The sequence below is a fragment of the Mercenaria mercenaria genome, chromosome 19, assembly GCF_021730395.1.
Source record: "Mercenaria mercenaria strain notata chromosome 19, MADL_Memer_1, whole genome shotgun sequence".
Taxonomy (NCBI): domain Eukaryota; kingdom Metazoa; phylum Mollusca; class Bivalvia; order Venerida; family Veneridae; genus Mercenaria; species Mercenaria mercenaria.
Genome location: NC_069379.1, coordinates 44,217,828 through 44,243,573, shown reverse-complemented (window position 1 = coordinate 44,243,573; position 25,746 = coordinate 44,217,828). Strand labels below are relative to the sequence as shown.

General features: G+C 33.3%; 1 protein-coding gene across 1 annotated transcript; it reads left to right on the top strand.

Annotated features, from left to right (window-relative positions):
- The first annotated feature begins 10,036 nt into the window (after positions 1–10,036).
- LOC123542243 (uncharacterized) lies at positions 10,037–24,997 on the top strand. Its single transcript, XM_053531641.1, has 8 exons — positions 10,037–11,246; positions 11,720–11,884; positions 12,319–12,423; positions 14,264–14,374; positions 16,585–16,721; positions 17,738–17,834; positions 19,566–19,730; positions 21,855–24,997. Exons 1-8 carry the CDS (start codon positions 10,952–10,954, stop codon positions 22,097–22,099), a joined length of 1,320 nt encoding a protein of 439 aa, XP_053387616.1. The 5' UTR covers positions 10,037–10,951; the 3' UTR covers positions 22,100–24,997.
- Positions 24,998–25,746: the final 749 nt, after the last annotated feature.

Below are 25,746 nucleotides of genomic sequence, written 5' to 3'. Positions count from 1 at the left end.
GTGGGTTGGATCCCCGGCCGCGTCATACCAAAGACTTAAAAAAAATGGTACTAGCAGCTTCCTCGCTTGGCGCTCAGCATTAAGTGGATAGTGCTAGGACCGGTCAGCCCGGTGTCAATATAATGTGACTGGGTGGGGTATCATGCCACGTGTCTACGGCGTGATATTCCAGTGAGGCAGCACTATAAAGTTGGGCATTGTGCTCACTTCTACAAGTAGACACCGTCGTTTATATTACTGAAAATTTGTTGAAAAAGACGTTAAACCCGAACATACACACACTTAAGGCGTAGGCACTTCCCTGGGTCATATAACTCGTATCCTGGCAGATTTAGCCGAATGGAAAATGTATACGAGGGGCGTTCAATATGTAATGTTATTCCGTATGTAGTTCCGTAACCGCTTGTTATTTTTAGATGCGGTTTTCGGCACATTATAGAGCAATTTATTAGCAACAAAATGTTATATAAATTATAAAAATTGGAAGATTCAAAGTAAAAATATAATCATTTGAGTGAGGTGTACTCGGGTATACTAGACAATTTTATGTCCAAAATACTGAGATTGTAATATGCAATTCCTTGATTCTACTATTCAACAACTAGAACTATAGTTCAATTTTCAGTTTAAGCAGATAAAACAAATCATGATCTTCACAAAAACATTTGAAAACTAAAGCAAAAATGTTTATAACAGTTTTAAATTGAGTGTGTATATTTTTACTCGAAAAATGATAAGTTGAGTATAATAAGCCTCTGCAATTTTGTCAGGCGCGATACTCATTGTTTAAAAAGTTCTTGTATTTTAAGTTGATACTAATATCTTAATTCTCGATTGCGAAACTAGTTCTTACAACTTTGATTAATCGCTCTCAACACTCATTTTAGATGGAATCAACCTTGAGTTTAGCTTTTTAGTTGTGTTGTAAAATTAAAAATGCAATAAATAGTTTAAAACAAACGCAAACACATCACAAATTGCTGTACCTCGTAGAAAAATGATAGAATTTTGTGATTTTACAAGTTATTTTATTTTTCTGAGACTTTGGCTGCCCAGGACAAACCTAAATTATAATTAGGGTCCAGTATACCTGAGTACACCTCACTAAAATTAATATATTTTTACTTTATACCTGCCGATTTTTATAATTTATATAGCATTGTGTTCCCAATAAATTGCTCTATAATGTGCCGAAAACCGCATCTAAAAATAACAAGCGGTTACGGAACTACATACGGAGTAACATTACATATTGAACGCCCTTCGTGCAATCTCTTAGCAAAATACTTGCTCACAATTAATTGAGAGGACACTACGTGACTTCAATAAATAAGGATTTATTCTTTTAATCGGATATTTAGAAATAATAAGGGTGTTCTTCATAATTCGGTGTTGATATTAAAAAGGACGCGGTCACGCTATTCACGGCCGATTTTGATTTTTGTAGCGAATATTGTCACAAAAAGCCGCTGTTTGGTTAAAACTTTTACCTGTTGTATTGCAAAATTAAAAATATTGGCGAAATGTACCAGAGTCTCAACTACGGAACCATGGTAAACATCTTTTATGCGATAGTTTTTGACACATACAATAGACGTATGTGCAGTTCGTAGCCTTATTGCTACTACTTTACCTCACATGAACGTAAGTAAAATTGTAAATTATCAACTTGTTGTAAATAAACATTTTCAAGGTTATGTGTAGTGAAACATCGCTTCAAAGTTTTCATTTATTCAACTTAGACTGTTTGATTAAACTTTTCATGTGTTATGAATCATGTGTTATGAAGTTTTGTAGTACAGGGAAACATCGCGTGTTCAGGTATGGGAGTAGCTCGAACAATTTATATGGTCCTCTGTTGCTGGTTATAAGAAATAGCTTAACAGTTAGGAAAACTTTAGGTAACAGAGCCAGTTGAGCGCGTAGAAGCTTGCGTATTTGATAAAAATGCCATTCGGATCGGTCCACTGTTTAGCAAGATTTTTCATTTTTTTCAACTTAGATATCGCACTCTTGACACCTCATGCCTGATGATATCAAGCGCCGTGAGTTCATCAGACTCAGAGAGGGGGTACCTATGTCCTTTTAAATGCTGAGCGCCAAGCAAGGGATTTCATATGTTTTCGGTATGACTCAGCGGTTTTGCTGTCACCTTACTTTGGTCGTTTATTTACGTTTAAAAATATTTTATAGATACATTCAGGAATTCGAGAAAATCATGAAACTGTGAACTTAGACCGCAAGTTTGCTGGATTTATGTAAACAATGGTGATTTTTGTTAGGAAATGTAAGTATGACAATTTTGTTTGTGCCTTTTCTTATGTTAGGGCCTACCAAGGTCACGGACATGTATATATCTTTAATCATTACTTTGCTCATAATGTTAAGTATATTGATATGCACAATTTGAAATATTTGTTAATGTAATATCAATGTCTTTTATGTAAGGTTAGATATATTTAAAAATTACTTTGCTTATTACGATAATTATATTGATGTCTACAATTTCAAACAATTGTTACTGTGATATCAATGTTTGATACTCCATCATTATTTTGCTTATTAAGTAAAATATTTTTTTGGGTTTAACGTCGCATCGACACAACTAAAGGTCATATGGCAAACTACCAGCTTTGGTAGAGGACGACCCCAGCTGCTACTCCGTGCATTCTTTCATCACGGGTAGACACCTGGATAGAACCGACGATCTTCCGTTGGCCAGCTTGATGGCTTCATTACATGAAGAATTCAACGTCCAGAGTGAGGTTTGAACCCGCATTGGTGAGGGGCAGGTGATTTGAAGTCAGCGACCATAGCCACTCGGACACGTAGGCCTCGAGGTTAAATATTTATTTGTTATCTACAACTTTAGATAGATATTAGTGTGAGATATTTTTTTATTTTGAAGTGGGAACTGATCAGTTTGTTATAGAGTGATATAGAGATTTGACGACATCTAATAATGAGATTAGATGATATCTGAGTGATATTCGGTGGAATAGGTGATACACTTAAAATTGTATCAAATTTCAGCTTGAAAAAAATCCTCTCATTTTCATTTGAGACACATGCTTGGTCATATTGTTTGAGCGCTGTAGGAAACAGCTGGGACTGCTTATTTGATAAGTGTGCCTTGTATTCAAAATGTTGACCATTTATACTCCTCAAGTTCCGTCAAAGGACTATGTCAAACTGTATGATCGAAGTGCAGAGTGGTTACGGCTTTAAATATTTAACAATAATAATATAATTATGTTGAATAGAGGCTACGTTATATTGGTTTTGAGTACTTTGGAGTTCTGACTGTTTCATCAAATATTTGTTTAATATTTGAACAGTCAATTGACAGCTTAATCTCCATGTTAATGAATTATACTATCCAGAATAAATTCGTGCTTTTTTGGTCAGCTTTGAATACTTGTTGAAAATTAGGTTAGGGTTACATGTTATAAATCGATTTTAATTTACAAAATCATGCTGTTTCTTTATTGTTGAACATTGAAAACATAGGTTTCATATCCATTAACTTGCTGTGTGTATACTTCATTACTCATGATTATAGCTAAAATAAGCCATATTTCGTCCTGTCATCTTTATTGTATATAGATGGAAGGAATGAAAGAGTTTTGACTCGTCTACATGCTAATTGGAAGTATAGTTCTGTGTATTGCGTGTATTAAATACATTGAAAATTACATTTCTTTCACAGTTAATCTAAAATAAATTCTCATACGAATTCAGTGTATCTTTAAGGTGAAAAGGATTTTGTGTTTATGATATTAGAGAAACTAATATTTTTTATAAATATGTTATTATGCTAATCTAAGACCAGTCTGATTATTATTGTAAGTTTACATTAATACTTTTGAAATCAGTTAGTCTTGGTCAGCAATTCTGACCCTACGTCTAGTATGTTTGTTTGTCATAATCTGGGTTACCGGCAGCCGTTTTCTGTTATAACCCTAATGGGGGTTTCAATGTGGATCCCTATTATTACATACTTAGTGTTTCTATCTCTACAAGGGTAAAGACAGCCGCATTCTGTCATAACACTAAAGTAAGATCTCGTACAAATTGGGTTGCAGACGGCCCTCCTCCGTCACAAGCCTTGGGTTCCCTAGCTGATCCCCATCTTTAGATTTGTTCAAGAAATTACAATATTACGTGGTATTCATTGTATTACTTGTTGTCACATTTTATTTTATGATGATAGTCTCATATTATAGACTGGCTGTTTTTACTTTTGATAATGGCTTTGTAAATAAATTTAAAAACCGTTGTTCGGCTTGGTCTTTAGATAATCTAACTTGAGAGTAAACTTGATATAGCCAAGGGGTAATAACCTCCCTATAAAGTATATGTCCCTCTAGCTATAGCATGACTGGAAATGTTCATGCTTCGTGAAACTTAAGTGAACTTCAGGTTGCTATTAAAAGGCATCCTTCTGAATCAACTTAGGTTGACACTATTTAGAGACTGTGCAGATTGAATGGTATAGTAAAATGAAATGAGCCCGCCTCACATAGTTATCTCATATGTTAAAACAGAACGACAGCAACAAACCCTTACCATTGAGTAACACTTATATTCCTTTCGATTCTGTGAAATAAAACTTTTAACACAGATAATCCTGAAATTCTATTACAGTATAACTTGCATTCAGAGACCACACTATGGAAGGACAAAAACCGCCGGTCCCTTAACAGAACTGATATCTTAATAATACATATTTTGTAATTTCATCTCGAGCAAGTTTGACATATATCATAACTGATTACTGATTGGACAATGTTACATTTCCGATATATTTCACATGACAACGCTAATCTAGTTTTGTTTGTAAACACAGCGGTCACAACGTCTTTTTAATTATCATAATCGTAATTAGATCAAACTAAAAGATCCAAAAAAAGAAGAATGGATTTTGAGGAAAAAGTAGATTCTTAAGTTCCCGTTCCTAGGCAGCATTATGAGAGTGGTTGAAATGTATAGGCAGAGATTTCACTTCACTTTTCATTGTCTGGTGTGTCAACGTTTAGAACCATTAATGTTGTAAACTATTTATCCGTTTTTTTCAAACGCATTTTGATTACTGGCAATAGGAACTTTTTAAAGTTTCATTACATCTTGATTAGTTTTAATGTTATCGTCAAAACAATTCTGGCGATATATTTGCCATTTTAAATGTATCACAGGATGGACGAAGCACAGACAGACAAACAATACAATAGCTGATAAGAACAAGTGTTAACAACTCTCTACACTATCGACAAATTTATTTACAAATGAAAAACAAAAGATGAAAATGTGCAATGAATAAAAGAGAAACAATAAGTGATTTGAATTACTGTCTATACTCGACGAATACTACTCTTGGTGACGTAACAAATGTCACAACAGTATGGTAAATGGTACTTTAATGTCAAATCCGGACAGCCATGTTACCAGTTTGACTCCTGGTAGTACCGGTTTCTTCGAACTTTTTCGAATCTTCCGAAAATAAATGCTGAAGGATCTCACAATCATTCGCCGGAAGATGTAGATTCGGATATAACTCCTGGTTTAGGGTCTTCTGAAAAGTGGGGTGGGGTGGGGTAGTTGCTTCCCATGCCTAGGGTCTTCTTGGAATAAGAGAAGCGTCTTTTCTGGATATAGATCGTCTGGGCTCAAGAATCCAGGTATAAACTTGGTTAGAAGCTACAAATATTATTATAACACATAAAACAATAGGGCATGTTACATCACCATGGAGTACACCATATTATATATAGGATCCTTAAAACAATGTGCGACAAAATAATGTAAAAAATGTAAATGACAGCCACAGCATAGTGCGGTCTGTCACGTGAATTTACGTCTAACTACTATTTTTAGTATCTACTTTTACTTTGACGAGCATGTCGTAAACAAACCACGGGTAAATGTCTGAATGAAGAAGTCGGTTTTGTTCCGATGCATATCTATGTTTATCGTTGGTGGAGCCTCTCTTAACAACACTAAAGCTGAATATTTATTTATTTTATTGTGTTTAACGTCTCACCGACAAAATTCAGGTCATATGGCGACTTTCCAGCTTTGATGGTGGAGGAAGACCCCAGGTGCCACTTTGTGCATTATTTATTTCATCACGAGCGGGCACCTGCGTAGAACCACCGACCTTCCGTAAGCCAGCTGGCTTCCTCACATGAAGAATTCAACGCCCACTAAAGCTGCAGGTCAGTACTGCCGCATGCACACAACTACGGACCAGATCGGACGGTTATGGTGTATTTTTGACGACATTAAGTACAATTTACATCATCTTGGGCACAATCTGTTCGTTGGGACTTAATCCATGAAAATTATTCCCCTACGAATAATAATGATTTCACAGTATGAATTTTTGAATTTTGCCACCTTTAATTATCTTATTTTCTGTTTTTCATTAAAAGTTCTATAAAATATTCTGTATACATTTTGTATGTTTAACTTCCATAAATGTAAGGGTTTGTTAGATAAGTACCTTATGTCTTTATGACTGAGTTATTTGTGTTTAAAGGGACATATATCTCTTGAAAACTTAAATTAAGTTTACCTTTTAGTTAATATTTACTTGTTTATATAATAACAAAAAGAAGTAGATTTGAAGATTAATTTCCATAACTTAATGAGGTCTAATAACATTATTCCCATAAAATAGTGTATGGTTGGTAAGCTGTTATGCTGGCTTTTCTGAACAAGGTTTTCGTCATAGCTTCAGATTTTTTTTATTCAAGAAAATAATATTAGAAGATGGCAATGTTCACACTCATCGAAGGGTGATTGTGATCCTTCAGCTTCCTTTTTGGAACTTTTATAACTTAGCAATTGTTTAGATATATTAGATTTAATGTTAGTGAAATCATCACAGTATGACAGAATACATGTTTTGTATCATTTCCAACACTCTGACTATCTGGAAAACTGTGATAGATACTGAAGTAAAAAAAAAATATAAAGATGATACATTTTACCCAAATATAAAACTGGATGCTCCCTTCGAAAAAAACCATGGACAAACAGAAGTATTAATGATATAATACGGTGCAAAATACATTGTATATTTTCAAATATTCTAGCATGCAACTGCTTTTTTGTAAGAGGGTGTTTTTACAGGAAAGTAATCGTGTGTTAACACATAGATTTTCGTACTCATGTGCTATCAACACACCTTTTTACCGCATTTCGTAGCAAAGCGTAAAGGTATTACGGCCCTATAATATATTTCCATTATGGAAATAATGTCAATGTATTCAGACAAAGCTGACATTCCCGTATATTTTAAGAATATTCGATGACACATATGGACACTATATTCTGTGTTTTAGCTCTCTGCATACCTTATGCTAGAATAGCTTTGTACATTTTTATACATGTTTGTTTCCTGTGTAGCATCTGCAGTATTCCTCAGAATACATTGTCGCCTAATGTGCTTTGAGCACCATTAGATCCCAAGGAAATCTGCAGATGTTGTAACATGAAAAAAACATGTAATATACCTGCAATTTGTCAGTGATGGTTATCTGCCGCTAAAACCTGGCTGATAATTGAGTAATAACCGACTTATCAAGAAATAATTTGGATATGTCTGCATTCAATTTCGTTCATATTATCCGACTTAAAAAGTGTTTGAAAATGATATGTTGGAAATATTTTAATTCATGAATTATCCTCAGTACATCATCTGCGCCCATAGGCAAATGATAAAAACCAAATGATATCTATTTTTTCTTTTCTTCCAAATCTTTCTGACACAAAGTCAAGACATACATTGCAAATATACCCTACAAGGAGGGAGGCAAATACTCAAGATGATAATGATGATGATAACTTGGTCACGCCCTTACTATATGTGTGTATGTTTTGCAACAGTACATGTATTTAGCATAATCTGTGTCAGTATTCTTATTGGCCTTTATAACACAAATAAAATCACTGTTGTTTCCCTTTCTTAACTAGAAGCGACTTTCGGTTTGTGTAGTGGCCATTTTGAAGAGCGTGCCTAGGATTACCAGTTAATCTGTATTTTATTGGCTACCGATATCGAAATTGCCATATCAGACAACGTTTCCAATCATTCTATGACGGACGGCACACCTTACATATTTATACAATAAATCATTGACGACAAGGACAATGCCTTTGCACCGCAAGCATCACTGATTCTTTGGCACACCATTTACTTTAGGAAACTGTCACTGGCTGTAGCTGCAGAATGAGGGTAACTGTCCGGCGGTAATGAAGCTTTGCAGAGTAACGTTACTGCAACCTTAACTATTGACAGATTCATTTTCATACTGTATGATATAAATAACAGAATGAATAATATAAAATGACTGACCTAAATCTCTTTATAGCATTTTCACCTATATTAGCTAAGGCAGTACATAAATTAGTATCCGTAAAGATTAATTATGTTGTGAGTTTCAAACGAAAACAACAAAATCTTCATTAGAAAAATATTGGGAAACTCATCTGTTTTATTGTAGTGTCGTCCTTTGAAGTTGATCTTTCAATCAGATAATACGACACTTCACATATCAAACTATTGACCGATTGTCAACAAACAGTTTGTACTTTCATTTTTGTCAAAGGTACTCTGTGGCTGCTTGACATATAACCGCCGGCATGACTACCCGCTTTGATTTGACCGACATTTATCCTATTTATCCCATTTCATTTTTTTTTTGCATACCACAATGTGACCCCCGATTGTCGCCATAAGTCTACATGAAAATATTTAGAATTTGCAGATTTGTTAAGCGAGAAGGTCATTGACCCTAAAGCGCTCACATGTGTAAAAGCCTTCAAGTTACTAGCTATTTTGGATTTAGAGTGGAAGATATTCATGGTTTTTCTATATAAGCATAAAATATATACATGCCACACACATATACATGTCACACACATGGACATGGCATTTTAAGCTATGGCAATAATTTGAGCAATTATGGTAAACAGTCAAACCCTGATATCACACGGCAAATATCAAGGCTCTACCTATTATGGATTCAGAGAATAATATTTTCGAGGTTTCTTATATATAAGCCTATAGTAAGACCATGTCACACACAGGGGCGTGGTCAGTATTGATTCTAGGGCTATAATTAGAACACTTATGTAGAAAGTCAAACCCTTATGATACATGCCAAATATCAAGGCTCTAGCTATTATGGCTTCAGAGAAGAATATTTTCAAACTTCCTTATATATAAGCTTATAGTATATACACGACACATCCGGGGATGTGGCCATTTGTGACCCTTGGCCAGTAAGTTGAACAATTATGGTAGAGAATCAAACCCTGATATTACAAGCCAAATATCAAGGCTCTAACTATTTTGGCTTCAGAGAAGACTTTCGAGGGTTCCTATATATAAGCCTATATTAAGTACAAGTCATACACGGGGACTTGGCCATTTTTATCCTAGGGCAATAATGTGAAGAACTATGGTAAAAAGTCTACCCTTATATCACATGACAAATATTAAAGCTCTAGCATTTATGGCTTTTTAGAAGACCATTTTAAAACTTTTTATACATAAGCATACAGTTACACATCTAACACTCAGGGGCGTTGTCATTTCTGACCATATGGTAGTAATTTGAACACTTACGGTAGAGAGTCAAACCCTGTTGTCACAAGCCCAATATCAAGGCTCTAGTCATTATCGTTTCAGAGAAAAATACTTTTAAAGTTTGATAGCTGAAAACATATTTTTGACCATAATGACCCACATGTTAAAAAAACCCCGAAAACATCCGTACAATTTTGAAAAGAGAGCCATACAGAGATAGTTTGTGTAAAGTTTGTTCAAAATCAATTCAGTAGTGATGTGGAAGTTGTCGTTTTAAGTAATTCCTGATGACAAACGGATGCACGCATGCATGATACACGCGCAATGGACAAACGTGATCACAATAGCTCAAGATTAGTACTTCGTGCCCGTGTAAACAATCGGGCAAGCAGTTTCATACAAGGAAATGATTTAAGTTTCTACAATATACATGTTGGGAAATGTGACAACGCTCTCTGGTGGCCATGTTTTTTGACGGATCAGAATAGCTTGAACAATAACTGTAAAATGTTACGCAATGACAATTTGTGTAATATTATTTCAAAATTAGGCCAGCAGTTTCACACACGAATATTTTAAAGTTTTCTACTATATAGATATAGGGTAAAGTGGCCACGCCCCCTGAAGGCCATGCTTTTGATGAATGGAAAAAAATCTTTATAGAAGGTAACATAAGGACCATTTGTGTGAAATTATTTTAAAATCGGACTAGAGGTTTAGGTTTTCCGTTTGTAGTTCTGGCGGCCACTATGTGCAACCAAGCGGAACGGTTTGAAAAACTTTTGTAGAAGACCACCAAAGAAACATCCAGGCCAAATTTCATTAAAATCAATTCAGTGGTTTTGGAGATTTCATTTTAAGAAATTGTTGACGTCGGACGGACGGACGGACGGACGCACGCACGACGAAAGACAGACACAGAGATCACAATAAGTTACCATGAGCTAAAAAGGCAAGGTAGTTATAATTATCTTGCCGTTTGTAACTGGATTGACAATGAAAATGATATATTCCACGAAACAGGTAGAAAGTGAGAGGTTCCCAGCGTGTGCGGGCGTTTTCATTGCAAAGAAGGGCTCAGTCAGTAGTATATTGAAATTCATTAAATTTAACCATTTTTAGTCTTCTTATATGATCTAAAGTTTCATATTTATGTATCACAACTTAAGTAGTAATGACATTAAATTATTTCTATTAACAATTATAACAAACATTCAGAACATATATACTGTTAGATTTAGTGATGATAGGCCCACAGCTTGAAGTACATGAAGTGTAACAGGAAGTAACAGGAAGTAAGATTTTCATCACTTTAGTACAATATTTTTACTGAAATACAAAATTCTTTCTTTTGAAATGGCTACTGAATATATAAATGAAAGTTTTACAGGAAATGACAGTATAACAGAAAAGGGCATCGTCACAGAAACGGATATAAAAACTGATGTGTATGAATCGCTACAGAAAACTAAGGATTGCGAGTTATATGAGGCATTAGAAAAGAGTAAAACAAACCAGGATGTTGACACCAAGCGATGTAAAGCTATCTCACAGAGGAAAATAATATATGTTTTACTGATTTTCCTGTCGGCTACAGTCATTGTGACACTAATTGGCGTTATCATTCTATTCGCTTCTACTACTAAAACAGGTATGTTCCTTAACTCTTTAAGAGATGTGTTCTAAACGTCTTAATATCGCTTTACATTACGAAGAAGGTATTTCCGAAATGAAACTGTCGCTATAAATATGGTGATGTTTGTTAAATGCATGGGTTTTATGATGAAATGGCTGTTACTAAAGTTATAATTTTGCAGGCTAGGCAACAACCAACTAGTTTGAAAACTAGTCTAATAACAAAAAGACGATATTGTTTCTGTTCTCTAACTATTTTGTTTACGAAAGTATTTTCAAACAAAAACTCAGAAAAACAGAGCCTTTTTGTAAATTAATCCGTAGTCATTTTCTGCTTTATTTATTTACGTAAAATGCTAGAATAAGTTGCCCATGTGATCATAGTGGTCTCATAAGATAAAGTTATACAATATTTTGTAATAGGTAACAAGCTTTAACCATTACCTACTAATGTAACATTTAATTGATATTCATTTCACTACTACAAAGATGGAAGCTGGGAAAGCTGGCAGATGTGGACTAACTGCAGTGCTGTCTGCGGTGGTGGTTTCAGAACAAGGTCAAGGACTTGTTCAAATCCAACACCGTCTCCTTTTGGCAGATATTGTCAAGGAAACCCCATTGATATCGAGTCGTGTGAAAACGACAATTGTGGTATGTTTTTAGTTTGATGCATGTTTTGTGATTACTGAAACACCTTAAAAAAAATAATAACTACATATTATTGTAATACGAACCGATTTTTTCAATACGAAACAAAAAAACTTATTATTCAACAGATGCGCTTCTCGTACGTCACAAGTGTAATGTCATAGCAGCGCGCTTGATAAGGAAATCCCACAAAACAGGCAAATATTTGCTGGCTATATTCAAAGATGTAGATAATAGTTCTAGATAACGTATTACACATATCGAAATGACATATATAAAACAATGATTTGCTCTTCAATAAAATCATTGTTTGTCGTTCTGTCTGCACCCTCATGATGTAATTCTTACACTGTAACATTGAGACAATTTTATTCAACGGCAAGTCTATGGATACATTTTTCAAACTATACAATTAATTCCGTATTAAAATTGTACAGATGTGTGTCAGTCTAGACCATGCCATGCCGGTATCTGCATATCAAAAGGGGAACATTTTAATTGCGTATGTCTGTCTGGTTATACAGGACGTTTCTGCGAAAATAGTAAGTATTACTAAGATGTTCATTTTAAAAGTAACTGGATTAAGAATTCACGATTGTTCTTTATTGTAAACTCAGTAAGAATTATTTGTATGTGAAATATCTGAAAACTGGAGAATGCACTACTATCTAAAGACTCAGAAATTGGCATCTGCAGTATTGTACATGAATTTTAACGTACCTCAGAACATATGCATTGTTGACGATGTCTTATTTATCATATAACAAAGTGAAATTGTTTCGCAGTGTCTTTCATTAATTATAGCATCTCGTGTACTGATTAGTATTAGTAGTTGTTTTATTTTGCTGATGTTGGCGGTTGGGATCATTTCCGCCAAAATTTATCGACCGCCAATATTTTTCTGAATGGTAATAAACAAAGGAAGAAAAATGCAAACCCGTAAGAACACACTTCTCCATGCGTGTTTTTTATTTGTGCAAATGGCGATTCTACAACAAAGGGAAACTACTACAGTAACTCTATTTACACTTTTATTTGTAAAACCCAGACTTTCATGTCAATAACAGTCATGAATTTATTGATAAATTCCCTGTATATATTTCCAAACTTAGCCATGTTACTTATGTACATAGTCCTATAGGCCCTAAAAGTATCACTCAGATGACGTATACGGTTTTAGATGGATCAGTCGGTATATTTCCAACCTGAAAGTCAAATTATGGCCTGTTTGAATGACACTTTAATCATTTTTTATGTAACAACAAACTTTCCTTTTGCTTAAACCAGCCAGCTGACATTTTTTGGTTAAGTAGTAGACGTTTCCAGACGTTCGGTAAATCTAATCTAATAATAGGAATTATGTTTTAGAACCAAAAAAATAGAACATATTTTCATTTAAACATTTGAAAAAATGTGGCGGTCGGGCGGACAGACACGGCGAAAATTAAATTTTTAATGTTGTCTGCTACTACGTAGCGAGCAACAAACACACTGATAACCATGCGTGGAAGTTAAAGTTAATATTCTAATATGATTATATTCAAAAATCATATTCATTTTATATATTTCATAAAGAGACTGACTGCAACTGCTCTGCTTTCCATAACAAAAAAGAGTCTCTTGCCATAAACTGTTAAACATACATGATATCATCATCTAGTGACCTTGCTTCACACTTTTAACGGAAATTGTAAATGATTTATACCTTTTGTTGGCTTGTCAATGTGGTGTTGGTGACAACAAACAATCTATACTTTATACTTCGGTGACAAGTTAGAAAATGACATAAAACTGAAAAGTGTTCTTATGTTTAACAAAACATATTAATAACATCTTTTAACTAGAAATTGAATAAACAAGCCATTAACTTTATATTTAAGACACTGACATATTCTATGGCCCTATGCATTGACAGTAGCTAAACAATTCTGTGTAGGAACATATAAGGAGCCCTGTGGAAAATAATTAACTGTCCAACTTACCGACTGGGTCCATGGTCCAATTGCTTACAGGAACTCAATTGACCCCAGTCGCTATTTTAGAATAATTTTTTTCCGCGATACAATTACGTTCCGCCAAAATTAAACACAGTCAATATATTCAAAGTGAAAAAAAAAATCTCAAAACTATTTACTGTCTGTCTGTCTGTCGACAAAGGATTTCCTATTGATACTTGTAGAATGTTTGGTCTACAGGCGTCATACTTCTAAGGATAATAGCCTCTGGTATGTAGATAACCCTAAAGACAAATGTCATTGTGATCATGAGGCCATCTTGGGAGGCATGCGTGTTTTACTAACACATCTCCATATTTGCATTTATTGTGTAATTACATTGCAGACATATAATCAATATAATATACAAACATATTTATGGTTTAAGATATTGATGACTGCAGCTCAGTTACGTGTGGTAATGGAACATGTATCGATGGTATTGACGAGTACCGTTGCTCGTGCAAGGAAGGATTTGGTGGAACCTACTGTGACCAGGGTAATTTCTATAGTTTTATATGTTAACTTGTTAAAAAAATACATTCTATAAACTTGCATCGATACTTCATCGAAAATAACACCTTATGTCTCTTGATTATGGCCATATCCTTTATAATAATCAGTAACCACGATTTTTTAAAAAACTTTCCCGCCATACTTTATTGCATGCATACATGAGTTTACTGACTGATTAATAGCGACACATCATATCAGTGCTAATGTTAACATAAACGGGAAGCTGACTACTCATGTAAATGTAAACATAAACGTAAACGGCAAATCAACAAAATTGTTAACGCTTTTGCAACGTACATATTTAATCATTTTTAATTCAGCCTCACAACTGTAATATAAAGATGTAAACTGCACTGCCTCTGACCCATCTATTCATCCAGCTGGTTTCTAGCTTTATCTTACAATCTTAATGAAATATGTTTAGAATCCGTTCTATATATACTCTTCTCCTTTATGAGTAATTAAAAATGTACCGTACTTAACTGAGTAAATTTTCTACGCGAATTGTCCCTCTTGTCTTTAAAGCTGAATGATTGACTGATTGATTGTATCTATTTAAGTGAAATCAAGGGGAATAATACTGAATAATACAACTCTTGTTAGTTCTTGTAAGCACTAGCTACGATTTGGTTAGGTTTTTTCTATGTAAACTGGTATCTGACAACCCGCTTTTCAACTTTTATATTCATTCATTTACCTTTCTGTTATGACAAGGCCGTTGAATAGTCGAACGTTGCTGTTTCTAATACAACTCTTGTTAGTTCTTGTAAGCACTAGCTACGATTTGGTTAGGTGTTGTTTTTTTCTATGTAAATTGGTATCTCACAACCCGCTAATGAGAACAGATTGTATTATCACTGTAATGATCTGACATGCACTATATAATTTCCTTAACTTTGTATTTACATTTCTTTTGCATTTGCACCTTTTTCGACTTTTATATTCTTTCAAAAACTTTTCTATTATGCCAAGGCTGATGAATAGTCGAACATTGCTGTCCTAATATAGCTCTTGTTATCTTTTGTTACTTATTATAATAAAATAGGTTACCACTGTTTTACGCCGCATAATTTCTACCTAGACAACTGTTATATGAGCGTCGCAAACCCATTCCTACACCTTATTTGTGTGTACAGTGTTATCCTACACACATATCATCAACAATTCTTAGATGTATTCTTGACACATTTACTGAAAAAGGTTGTATGTCTAAAACCTGATAATAATGCTATAAAACATAGTCTAACGCTATAAAACATAGTCTAACGATCCCACCTTTTTGGCCATGCTACCAGAAACACTACCATGTTTGCTTTTTATTTTCTGTTGTTACTGTTCAGCTATTGTACCTACTAAACAATTTAGATGCATAGTTATCAAATGCTCTTCAGGTACTACATAATGACATATGAAATGATTTCTAGTTTTCATTAAGAACATTACTTTGTCATTGTTAGGCTGGTCGTCTTCATCTGGTACGACATACATAGTTTGATAGAAAATGTATATCTGACAATTCCGACAGTCTAATTTTTTAAAAGTTTGCTAAAGATTACTTGTAAAACTTCATGTCAATAATTTAGCAGTAATGTAGGTCAAACGACTACCTGGACACAATTCACAATTTATCTATTAAAAGCATGCAAGTCAGTTTCGTTCAGAATTATTACACTAATTTAGTCTTGGGTTTTAAATTTACTTAAAGACATTTTCACGATTCGTTCGTACATCATAGAAAGAAATCTGTCGTTGTATCATTTGCGATAAACAACGGGTTTTCAGGCTCATCACTACGCAATGATTATAGATCAGCTAATTCATGATCAAATTATTTTTACTGAACATGTATCAATGAAGTAGTCAAGCCTTTTTATAGTTTTCTAGACAAATTCGGCCATACACGACATAACAACGAAGCAGACTATACCCTTGTCATTTGTTTTATCTCGAAAAATTATGAATTTCAACCTGTCTGCAAAAACTTGATTTTTTTCTGTAACTAAACTAAGCTCAGCGTAAACAACATGGGCAGTACTTACCTAGTATTTGTATAAATAGTTCCACATAAGCTAGTGCTAATGGATGCGAAGAGTATTGCAAATTTCATTTCACATCATGAACATATTGAATCAAACCGGGTCTACTTGTTACTGTTTTGTCAGTATTTTAATCAACATCAAACTGATATTTTAGTAAAAACAGACGATTGCCTTGACATTTTACGGTACGGTGGAAATAGAGAAGACGGTATTTATGCAATCAGAACATGGAAAAGTCGTCAGCTTATTAAAGTATATTGCGACATGACAACTGATGGAGGTGGTTGGACGGTATGTCAATTAAACGTTAGAATTACATCTAGAGTAAACTACACAAAACAAGCACTATGAGAATATAGAGGTGCATAGATACCGGTAAAAAGGACCACGATGACTCCTAAAATATATAATTAAGCTAATTTTCAGTAAATCCATTTTAATCGTTTCTGAATATTCAAATAAATGATGTTCAGTTTGAACAAAATGTACACATTATTTGTCGTAGAAATGCCACGACTGATGCAAGCTATTCACGACAAGGTTATACTGCATTTATGATGTTCTTAATGCCACGTCTCTTTTTGTTTTCAATGGATTATTTAAAACATTAAGACTTCATTTAGTGAATATTATTACTTCAAAGGTCCTATTTGGCTGGTTTTAAAACAAGTACAAATGTCAGAACCTTAAAATAATTCCAACATCATGTATTATTGTTCATTTAAAATCTTTAGTTACTTATGCAATGCAGGATAAAATCTTCATAAGAAGTCCAAAAAAAAAAATAGCAGTAGAAGAATACAACATACTGTCCATTCGTCAAGTCAATAGTAATAGCCCCAATACATATTAGACGTTACCTCAGACTTGCTGATGCAATATCTCCAAAAAATAAATAATATTTTAGGACATATTTTTTTTTTGTGTTCCATACTACATGTACTTATTCCACACCAAAACGTTTATGTTGGAATTAATTAAATTTCCAAATAAAATTTATCAGCTTATTTATCAATATTTCATTATGATCCCAAATTGTTGTCATCGACACATTGTACAGGCTTTGCAACGAAACGGCATGTGTATAATTCATTTTTCCGCAAATAACAAATTCATCAACTTTCATTACTTAAACTACACTCATTTGAATGATACAAACAAACCTGAATTGCTAGGATGCACAAATTTCCTTTCAATAATTTCAATGTTACAATTGTTAATACATTGTAAATTATGAATTATGTTGCGGGTATGTTTTATGTTGACCCAACGGAAAACCAATTTCATTTTCGTTCCTTTTCATGTAGGTGTTCCAGTACCGTTTTAATGGATCAGTGGATTTTTACAGAAAGTTTTCTGAGTATGAGCAAGGATTTGGAAATTTGAAATCTGAATTTTGGCTGGGTAAGTCTTACTTCGCGTAAGAACGCGGTTTATATTTTGCTTTACAGTTGATTCTAACATGACCCGATGTGTTTGCCTATTAAACAATGCAGATTGAAACTGTGTGTTTTATGCAACATATATATTATTTGTAGGTCACAATTTCTTAAGTCATAGCGCCAGGCGTCATACCAGCGTGCTGGAAGAAAAACACATCATGCAAAATGTTGGTGAATATCTTCAAAGATGTATACAATAATCGTTGATAATGTCTACAAAGCTAAATAATATGTGCAAAACTGGTTTGCTCCTTCGCATCTGAACACCAAAAACGATTTTATTCATTATGTTTGTTCTTTTCAACGTCGCACTGATACTGTTATATGTACTGTGGCGACTTTCCAACTTTTATGTCGCAGGACGATCCCTGATGCCCCTCCGTGCTTTATTGCGTTACGGACGTGTACCTGGATAGAACCACCGACCTTCCGTAAGCCAGCTGAATGGCCTACTTACATGACGAATGCAACACCATATAGGCTCAAACCTACGTCAATGCGGGGCAAGTGATTTGATGTCAACGACATTAACTACTTGACCAAGGAGATTTTTATTTAAAAAATAAATCCATGTTTGGAATATATTATTATATGAGTCTTATTCAACGAGAAATCACTGTTCGGAATTTATTTCATAATTACTATGATTATCTGTTAACATATTGAACAGAATATTATAACTCAAAAAGCACAATATGAGTCATCGAGTTTTCAGTACCTACAAAATGTTATCATCACACTGCATACAATTTCTTGAAATTCGTTTTTTCCTTTTCTCACGCTATCACCGCTATGAAAACGAATTGATATTTATTTTTTAAAGACACTTAATAAAATCGATATGTTGTTCCTGTGGAAGCATAGAATGCAATAAAGCAAAAAATTAGCACATTTTGTTTGACTGTCAATACGGACACTTTTGTTATAATTTCTTTAATATTTGCAAATAGAATGTAGGTCTTAATATCCAAAACCATTAAGATCTAACCGCATACAAAAGAAATACTATTCACAAAACACCGCAATTTTGTAAATGAAATTTGTTTTGTTCCAGTGTAAGAACAAAATATACTTCATTTAGTGCGCATGAATGGCACAGAAGCTAAATATGTAAACTTGTGTATTCACTTGTTTTTAGATTCACGTTTTTAAGGATTCTTGCGCATTTCGTCACAGTTAATTCCCGCAAAAACGTACTAACGTCACAAGAGTCATATAAGATGTTAAGTGAACTGTTTCTGTCAGATTTATAGATTTCTGCTATGCTTTAATATAAAGGTACATGTATTTCATATTCGAAGGTATTCGCCTGTTTTGAAATTCATTTTTGATAAAAAATCTCAACTTTTGATATGATTTACTCTTTCCTTAAGTTCGCAACAAAATCGCGTAAAAATAATGACTGACCAGGAGGTCCGTCAGTGCTGGCGAGTTAAACTATTACCAGTTTTCTGTCAGAGTTGTAGAAAGGCCTCTGCAGTATTTTGCTGCTTATCACATTTCAATTTTGCTATTGAAGTAATAAAACTCAACTGTTCTACTTTAACTAAATTTTTTGGATTGCTATTTTCTTAAATTGTATATCAATAATGATTTTCAAGAGGTCTATCAGTTGAAGATAATTAAAATGTAATCAGTGTTTTAGATTTTTCCCAGGATAGTTTTAAATTGGTACTTATCGCATATGAAATAGGTCTGAGGTACATTAAACAGTTGGCTGGTCAAGGACGTACTGATCTACGGATCGATTTAGAAGCAGCAAATGGAACAAGAGGATTTGAAACATTCAACAATTTCTCTCTTTCCGCTGGACCGGCGTATACACTACATATTGGATCAACTATAGATTCTTCGAGAAGTTAGTATTATGATTTATAATTTCCATTTACCATATTAATATTGTTAGTAACTACTTTACATGTCTATGCGTTTTAAAATCATGAAAAAATCAAACTGATATTTTATCTTATTATCTTGACATCAGTCATTTTTCATCAGTTTCTTATTAGCAAATTGTGTCAGATCCGTTGTGGGAAAATAAGTCAGTACTGATAAAAATAGTGAACGATGACCAAGCTAGCTGAAAAGAGAGTATGAATAAATTAAAACAGCGACATAACAAAATACTGACTTAAATGGTTGACGTTATCCTGTTTGTATTCAAATCTAGATTCTAATGTTCTTAATCATGCTGCTTGATTTGTAAAATGAATTTATTTTAACAATTCAGATCGGCCATTTTACTCTTGTCCGCGCTCTAAGTCGAACATTTCCCTTCCACTCGTCACCAAACTTGAACCAAATGTTTTTGACCATAACTCCTCGGACAAGTTCATTAACTAGCCAAATTGCCCAACGCACTTCGGAATTATTGCCCTTTAATTACCAAACAAATCAGCCTTTTTACTCTTCAAATGTATATTTGTAGTGAGTAAAGAGTTTATAAAAACTGACTTACTATTTAGATGAATAGGCAGTTGTGGGGACATGCGCTTTTCTCAAAAGCAGCTCCTGTTTCTTAGGAAAATAAATTTACCCTTTTTTGTATAAATGAAGCTTCAAAATAATTTATTTCAAAAGTAAGTAATATCTTTGTTTTTTGTATTTATTTTAATTTAAACAATTATCAAAGCTTAAGGAACATACTGCAGTACTCCTCTTCTGACTTTTAGTATTGATAATTTTTTCTGCATGCAAATATTATTCTCATGGATAGCATTTAAATACAGAGAAAATGTTAAAACTGTGTTCCTCAAATTGAGCAGTGTCAATGCCTTTGAAATTTACATTTAGATATATAGGTCATGGGGTTCTATTCCGCGGTAACATTATTTTCATTAAGATATCACTATATTCTGCAAAATAGAAATACTGTTAGACTATAATTGTAGTATATATTAAGTAATAAATTATCAGTAAAAACGGAAAAAAGTATTACAAATCAAACTGTCCAATTTCTGTTTGAAAATGTTCGTATTAAGTAACACTGCACCCTAAACTATATACTGAACTATATTCCCAATAACGTCAGTCAATATTAGCAATTCGCTTATATTCCGGATTACATTCCGAATCATTAGTAATGCTGCAAAATACTGATCTTTATTTTAGGCAAAAAGACTCATAAAAATATTTTGGAAAATACTGCCTGTTAAAAAATACCTCAAATGCTCAGAATTACGTACTTGCAATATAAAAGCTATCGCTTTTGCACAGTAACTGACATGTGCCGTTATGACGTCGGTGACGTCATTTAACGCAACAATGTTTTGTAGCACTTCTACGGTAATTCGTTCATTATTTCAGCATTATTAGACCATTTAGCATAATGACTTTGGTTTAGAAAATATATGTTCAAACACATTTAGTTTGCTGGGCATGTGCACAATGTCTTACAAATGGTAAACCATCGCCTTAACAAATAAACTACACGAATTCAGTTATTATACGTTGTAATGAATAATACTATATTAGGCATTTTTTTTAATTGAATATATCTGTTACTTTCTTTGTATTTAGATTGATCTTTGATAATTGCTCACAGAGTGCTATATCAGAAAATGTTTAAGGTATTTATCTAAATTAAACACTAACAATTGGAGTTACTTTCGTGAAGAAGATCATTCGATATTTATTCATTTATTAAGAAACTGTGTTTTATTTCCATTTAACGTTTCTACATTCTTTAGCATGTAATTAATTTAAATAAGACATTTTAGATAATCGTTTATAACCAATATATAAAATATATACTGGGCCTTAAATCGCAAGGACAAAACAGACAAATACAGGAACACAGTGGGGCACCACCTTGGAACGGTCAAGTCTTTTGAGGTTATTTTATAATTACAAATATTAATATTCTAGTACCTGTTTGGTGGCTACTTTAATTGCTCTAACAGATAAATTACAGTAGAACATTAAATTTATTTATGCAGCGATATAATTAATTTGTCTGATTTTTTTTATTGTTTTCAATCAGTTTACAGCAACAACAGGTTCGGTCCATACCACAATGGCAAGGAATTTTCAACTTATGATCAAGGCGGCCACTGTCCTATTGATTGCCACGGTGCCTGGTGGTATAACAATTGCTTTGAGGCCAATCTCAATGGAAAGTACTTGACACCAGGGACAAACGACGTTCAGTCTATGAATTACGAAAGCTTCTTAGGTTTACATTACGTTTCATTGAAATCCAGCAAGATGATGATGAGAAGAAAATGAAATTCGTAATAATCAAGAGTGAGGTTCAAATTGTAGGTGGTTCACGTTTGTATTTACTTACTCCCAAAAGCTTCACTTAACTGCCTGATACATATATAAGGATTTTTTCATTTCTTGTAGCAATCTGTATGTACATATTTTCGTGTAAGTGTAATCCTTGTTTAATTTTTGTTCAATGTAGCTATACAATATGCTACGTGTAGGCTTGGTATAAACACATTCAACAGGATACATTTATATTTAATGACATATGTTGTATCAAGTCGCTGTTGCTCTGTGTAAAACACGTCTCATTCGTTTATGTACCTTTCTTTCCATCGAATGGTAAGAAAATGAAATATTTACCGACTGCTCTACATTCGAAATATTTGTTTCAATATAACTGCAAAGAAAATTAATACATCAAGGCCTACACTATACTGTAAATAGTATCACAGTCTGTGCAAGAATGAAACAATACGCTTAAGACTGCTATTCAGTGTGCGAAAAGCGCCATATAAGCATTATAATATATACTTATTTAATAAATATGTTTATCAGTTTATTTTCAATGAAATTTGAAAATGTCGAGATTTTTCCATATTGACATTCAAAGTTTTATACTTGGTATGGCGTCAGGTTCATTTATGCCGTCGAGTTTAAAAGTTCTTTAACGACGATATTATCAATTTCAAATAGGCTTAATAACAAATCATTTATATAACTTTATGTGCGGATGCGTGTGTCATAAAAGATCATCAGATTTGCATCAAGAAATATGTGCACTCAATCTTTCGCGGAATAATAACGCTCTCTTAGAGGCGTGCAACATTTCCGCTGCAGAACTGATGAATATTAAATTTTGGCGATTCAAATCTAATAATCTATAGACATTTATCACTATGCTAAATAAGTGGTTGACTAAAACTATGATCTTTTTTCCAGTTTGTAACATGAATAGAACCCGACTAACATAGTTATTTCACATGTTAAATTAGAACAATACCCTGTTTCGTATAAACGTAAGATAGCAACAAACCCTTGAGTATCACTTGTACACATGTCTATTCGTTCTAAGAAATAAAATTTATCAAAATCCTGAGATTCTCTTAAGATATAACTTGCATTAAACGGTCTCATAAAACCACATGCTTAGTTCTTCCTTAACACAAATGGGAACTGGAAAAGAGGTCTCTTAATGCAGGTGATCCCTTTAAAGACATGGTTTCCCGAGCAAGTTTGACTGTATATCACAATTAAGAAAATAATGTACCAATATGCACCAAAATCGGATACATCTATTAAAATTAAAACTAATTGCATTAGTTTATACAACATAGTATACATATTAACATATTCTCATATTCATAATAACAAAATTGTGGTTATTATGTTGGAATTGTAGAGACATTTGTTCAAACTTTCAAACTCTGGATCATTAGTAAACGATTAGAATTTAATTGTATCTTTGTTGTGCAATCCCCACAGTGAGAACTTCACATGTATACTCAAAGCAAATAAATTAAGACTGCTAGTCAAATTAAAACGTGATAAGAAACCCCTTTTCATAATTCAACAAATCATAAAAAATGTCTGCGCTTAAGGTTCAATTATAGATGATTGATGAAACAATTAGAATGCTGATTAAACAGATTGACATTTTAAATTTTTATTATATTTATGACCTGTTTATCATGACCAGACCATTTTTTCTGTATACCTTGGGCAGACATTTCACACTGACTGTAGAAGTAAATACTATATCTTGACTTGTTGGGTTTTTTTTTGTACAGATATGTACATTTTTCTGTATAATTTTAAATTGGTCAGCTATTATGTTTCACCAGGTTTCACATTTTTAATAATGTTAAACTAAAGTAATTTTGTGTATGGTCATTAAGTTACCTTTTAGATAGTTTTACAGTATTTTTTATATTTATTTATTTGTTTTGTTGGGTTTAACGTCGCACCGACACAATTATAGGTAATACGGTGACTTTCCAGCTTTGATGTTGGAGGAAGCCCCGGATTCCCCTCCCTGCATTATGTCAACACGAGCACGGCACCTTGGTAGAACCACCGACCTTCCGTAAGCCAGCTGGATGGCGGTACTGTTACAGTAATGGATCTTGAAACAATATGTTCGTTTCAAAATATAATACTATAGTGTTCTTTTCGTGACATTTTTGGTATAATCTTACTAGCCAAGCAAATATCTAAATTAAGGTATCCGATCCATAAATAGATAACCTTTTGCCTGGTGACCCCATGTGTTTTGGTATCATTTGAAAGGGCTGTGTCAGCTGAACAAGAATTAGTAAATAAGATGGCAACAATAATATGCATGAACCACTACAGTCATGAGTTTGACTGCGTAATGATAGATCTTACACTGTAATTACTGGATTTCTGTTCAAATATCATTAAAAAAATAAAGTAAAAGAATAAAAATTGTATAATATATTTTGCCATGGAATTCATATTTTCTTTTTCAGTAGGCAGAACACTTTCAAATGATACAATAATTATATTACCAGACATCAATATTTGATATATTTTAATAGCACAGTTATATACAACTTGTTCTTTTGTGGATCGGATACCTTAAACAATTTTCCCAAATTGGAGAACTTATTAATAGTTCAAATATCCATGTTTACAGACTTTCAATAATTACATTTCAAATACAAAGTCCCCATATTAAACGCATTATTCATTAGTGTATGATTGTTAAACATGTGTATGTATAATCAATTAGAAACTATCATACATTGTGTATCATTTTATTTAATTTTTTACTCCTGAAACTTTATATGATGCTTATTTTTCTCAGTGAAGCAAGCTTCCATGCTCAGCATGTTCCTTTTTAAGCATTGTTCTATCCAATATATGTATGAATGATTATTAAAGGAATATGCTATTTACTACAATATTGAACATGTAATATAAAATGTATGTTAATTGATTGTGTTACAGAACTTAGAATTTCTTATATGAATGATGTTTACTGTACACAACATACTGACTAGAAATAAATATTGTATCATAAACTAGTGTCTATTTTTTACAGGAAACAGATCCAAACCCAAAAACTCCGTTTCACACACATATCTAATGTGTAAAACATATATGATAGTATACGAAAAACGCAATAGAGTTAAAACTTAGCACTGCTGATTCATTTGAGAAAGGTGCATAATGCCATCATGCAGTTGTCTACCCTTTGTACTTCGCTAAATAATCTGTGCTAAATCCTAGAAAAAGTAGGTCCTCAAATATAGATAAAACTCTGTTGCAATGTAATCACGAGCTCCTTGCCTGCTATATTACCATAAATGTATCTTTTATCAAGACGTAACATAATAAAACAGATTAAAAACCAAATTTGTTTCTATGGATGAAAATGATAGTGAAGAGTGTATACAGCAATAACCTGACTTATTCATTTACATCTATGTTTTAAAGCGTAAACAATCAACTATATTTTGGCGATATATCCATGTTTTACTCAGATTCGCCCCTACAGTGTGTGCTTTTGAGGCATGACATCCTTTAATCGATACGAGAAACAATATCTAAAGCATAATTTTTTTTTTTAATTCAACATCATTTACCTGTAGAATAATGACATTCAAAGTAAACATTTGGTTCATATTTATGATATATAC

What these genes read in the sequence shown, in the direction of transcription:
- LOC123542243 (XM_053531641.1), top strand. Translation starts at nt 10,952, where the DNA reads ATGGCTACTGAATATATAAATGAAAGTTTTACAGGAAATGACAGTATA. An exon ending in CTGATGGAGGTGGTTGGACG is followed by an intron (nt 16,722 to 17,737) that starts GTATGTCAATTA and finishes CTTTTCATGTAG; the next exon opens with GTGTTCCAGTACCGTTTTAA. An exon ending in AACTATAGATTCTTCGAGAA is followed by an intron (nt 19,731 to 21,854) that starts GTTAGTATTATG and finishes GTTTTCAATCAG; the next exon opens with TTTACAGCAACAACAGGTTC.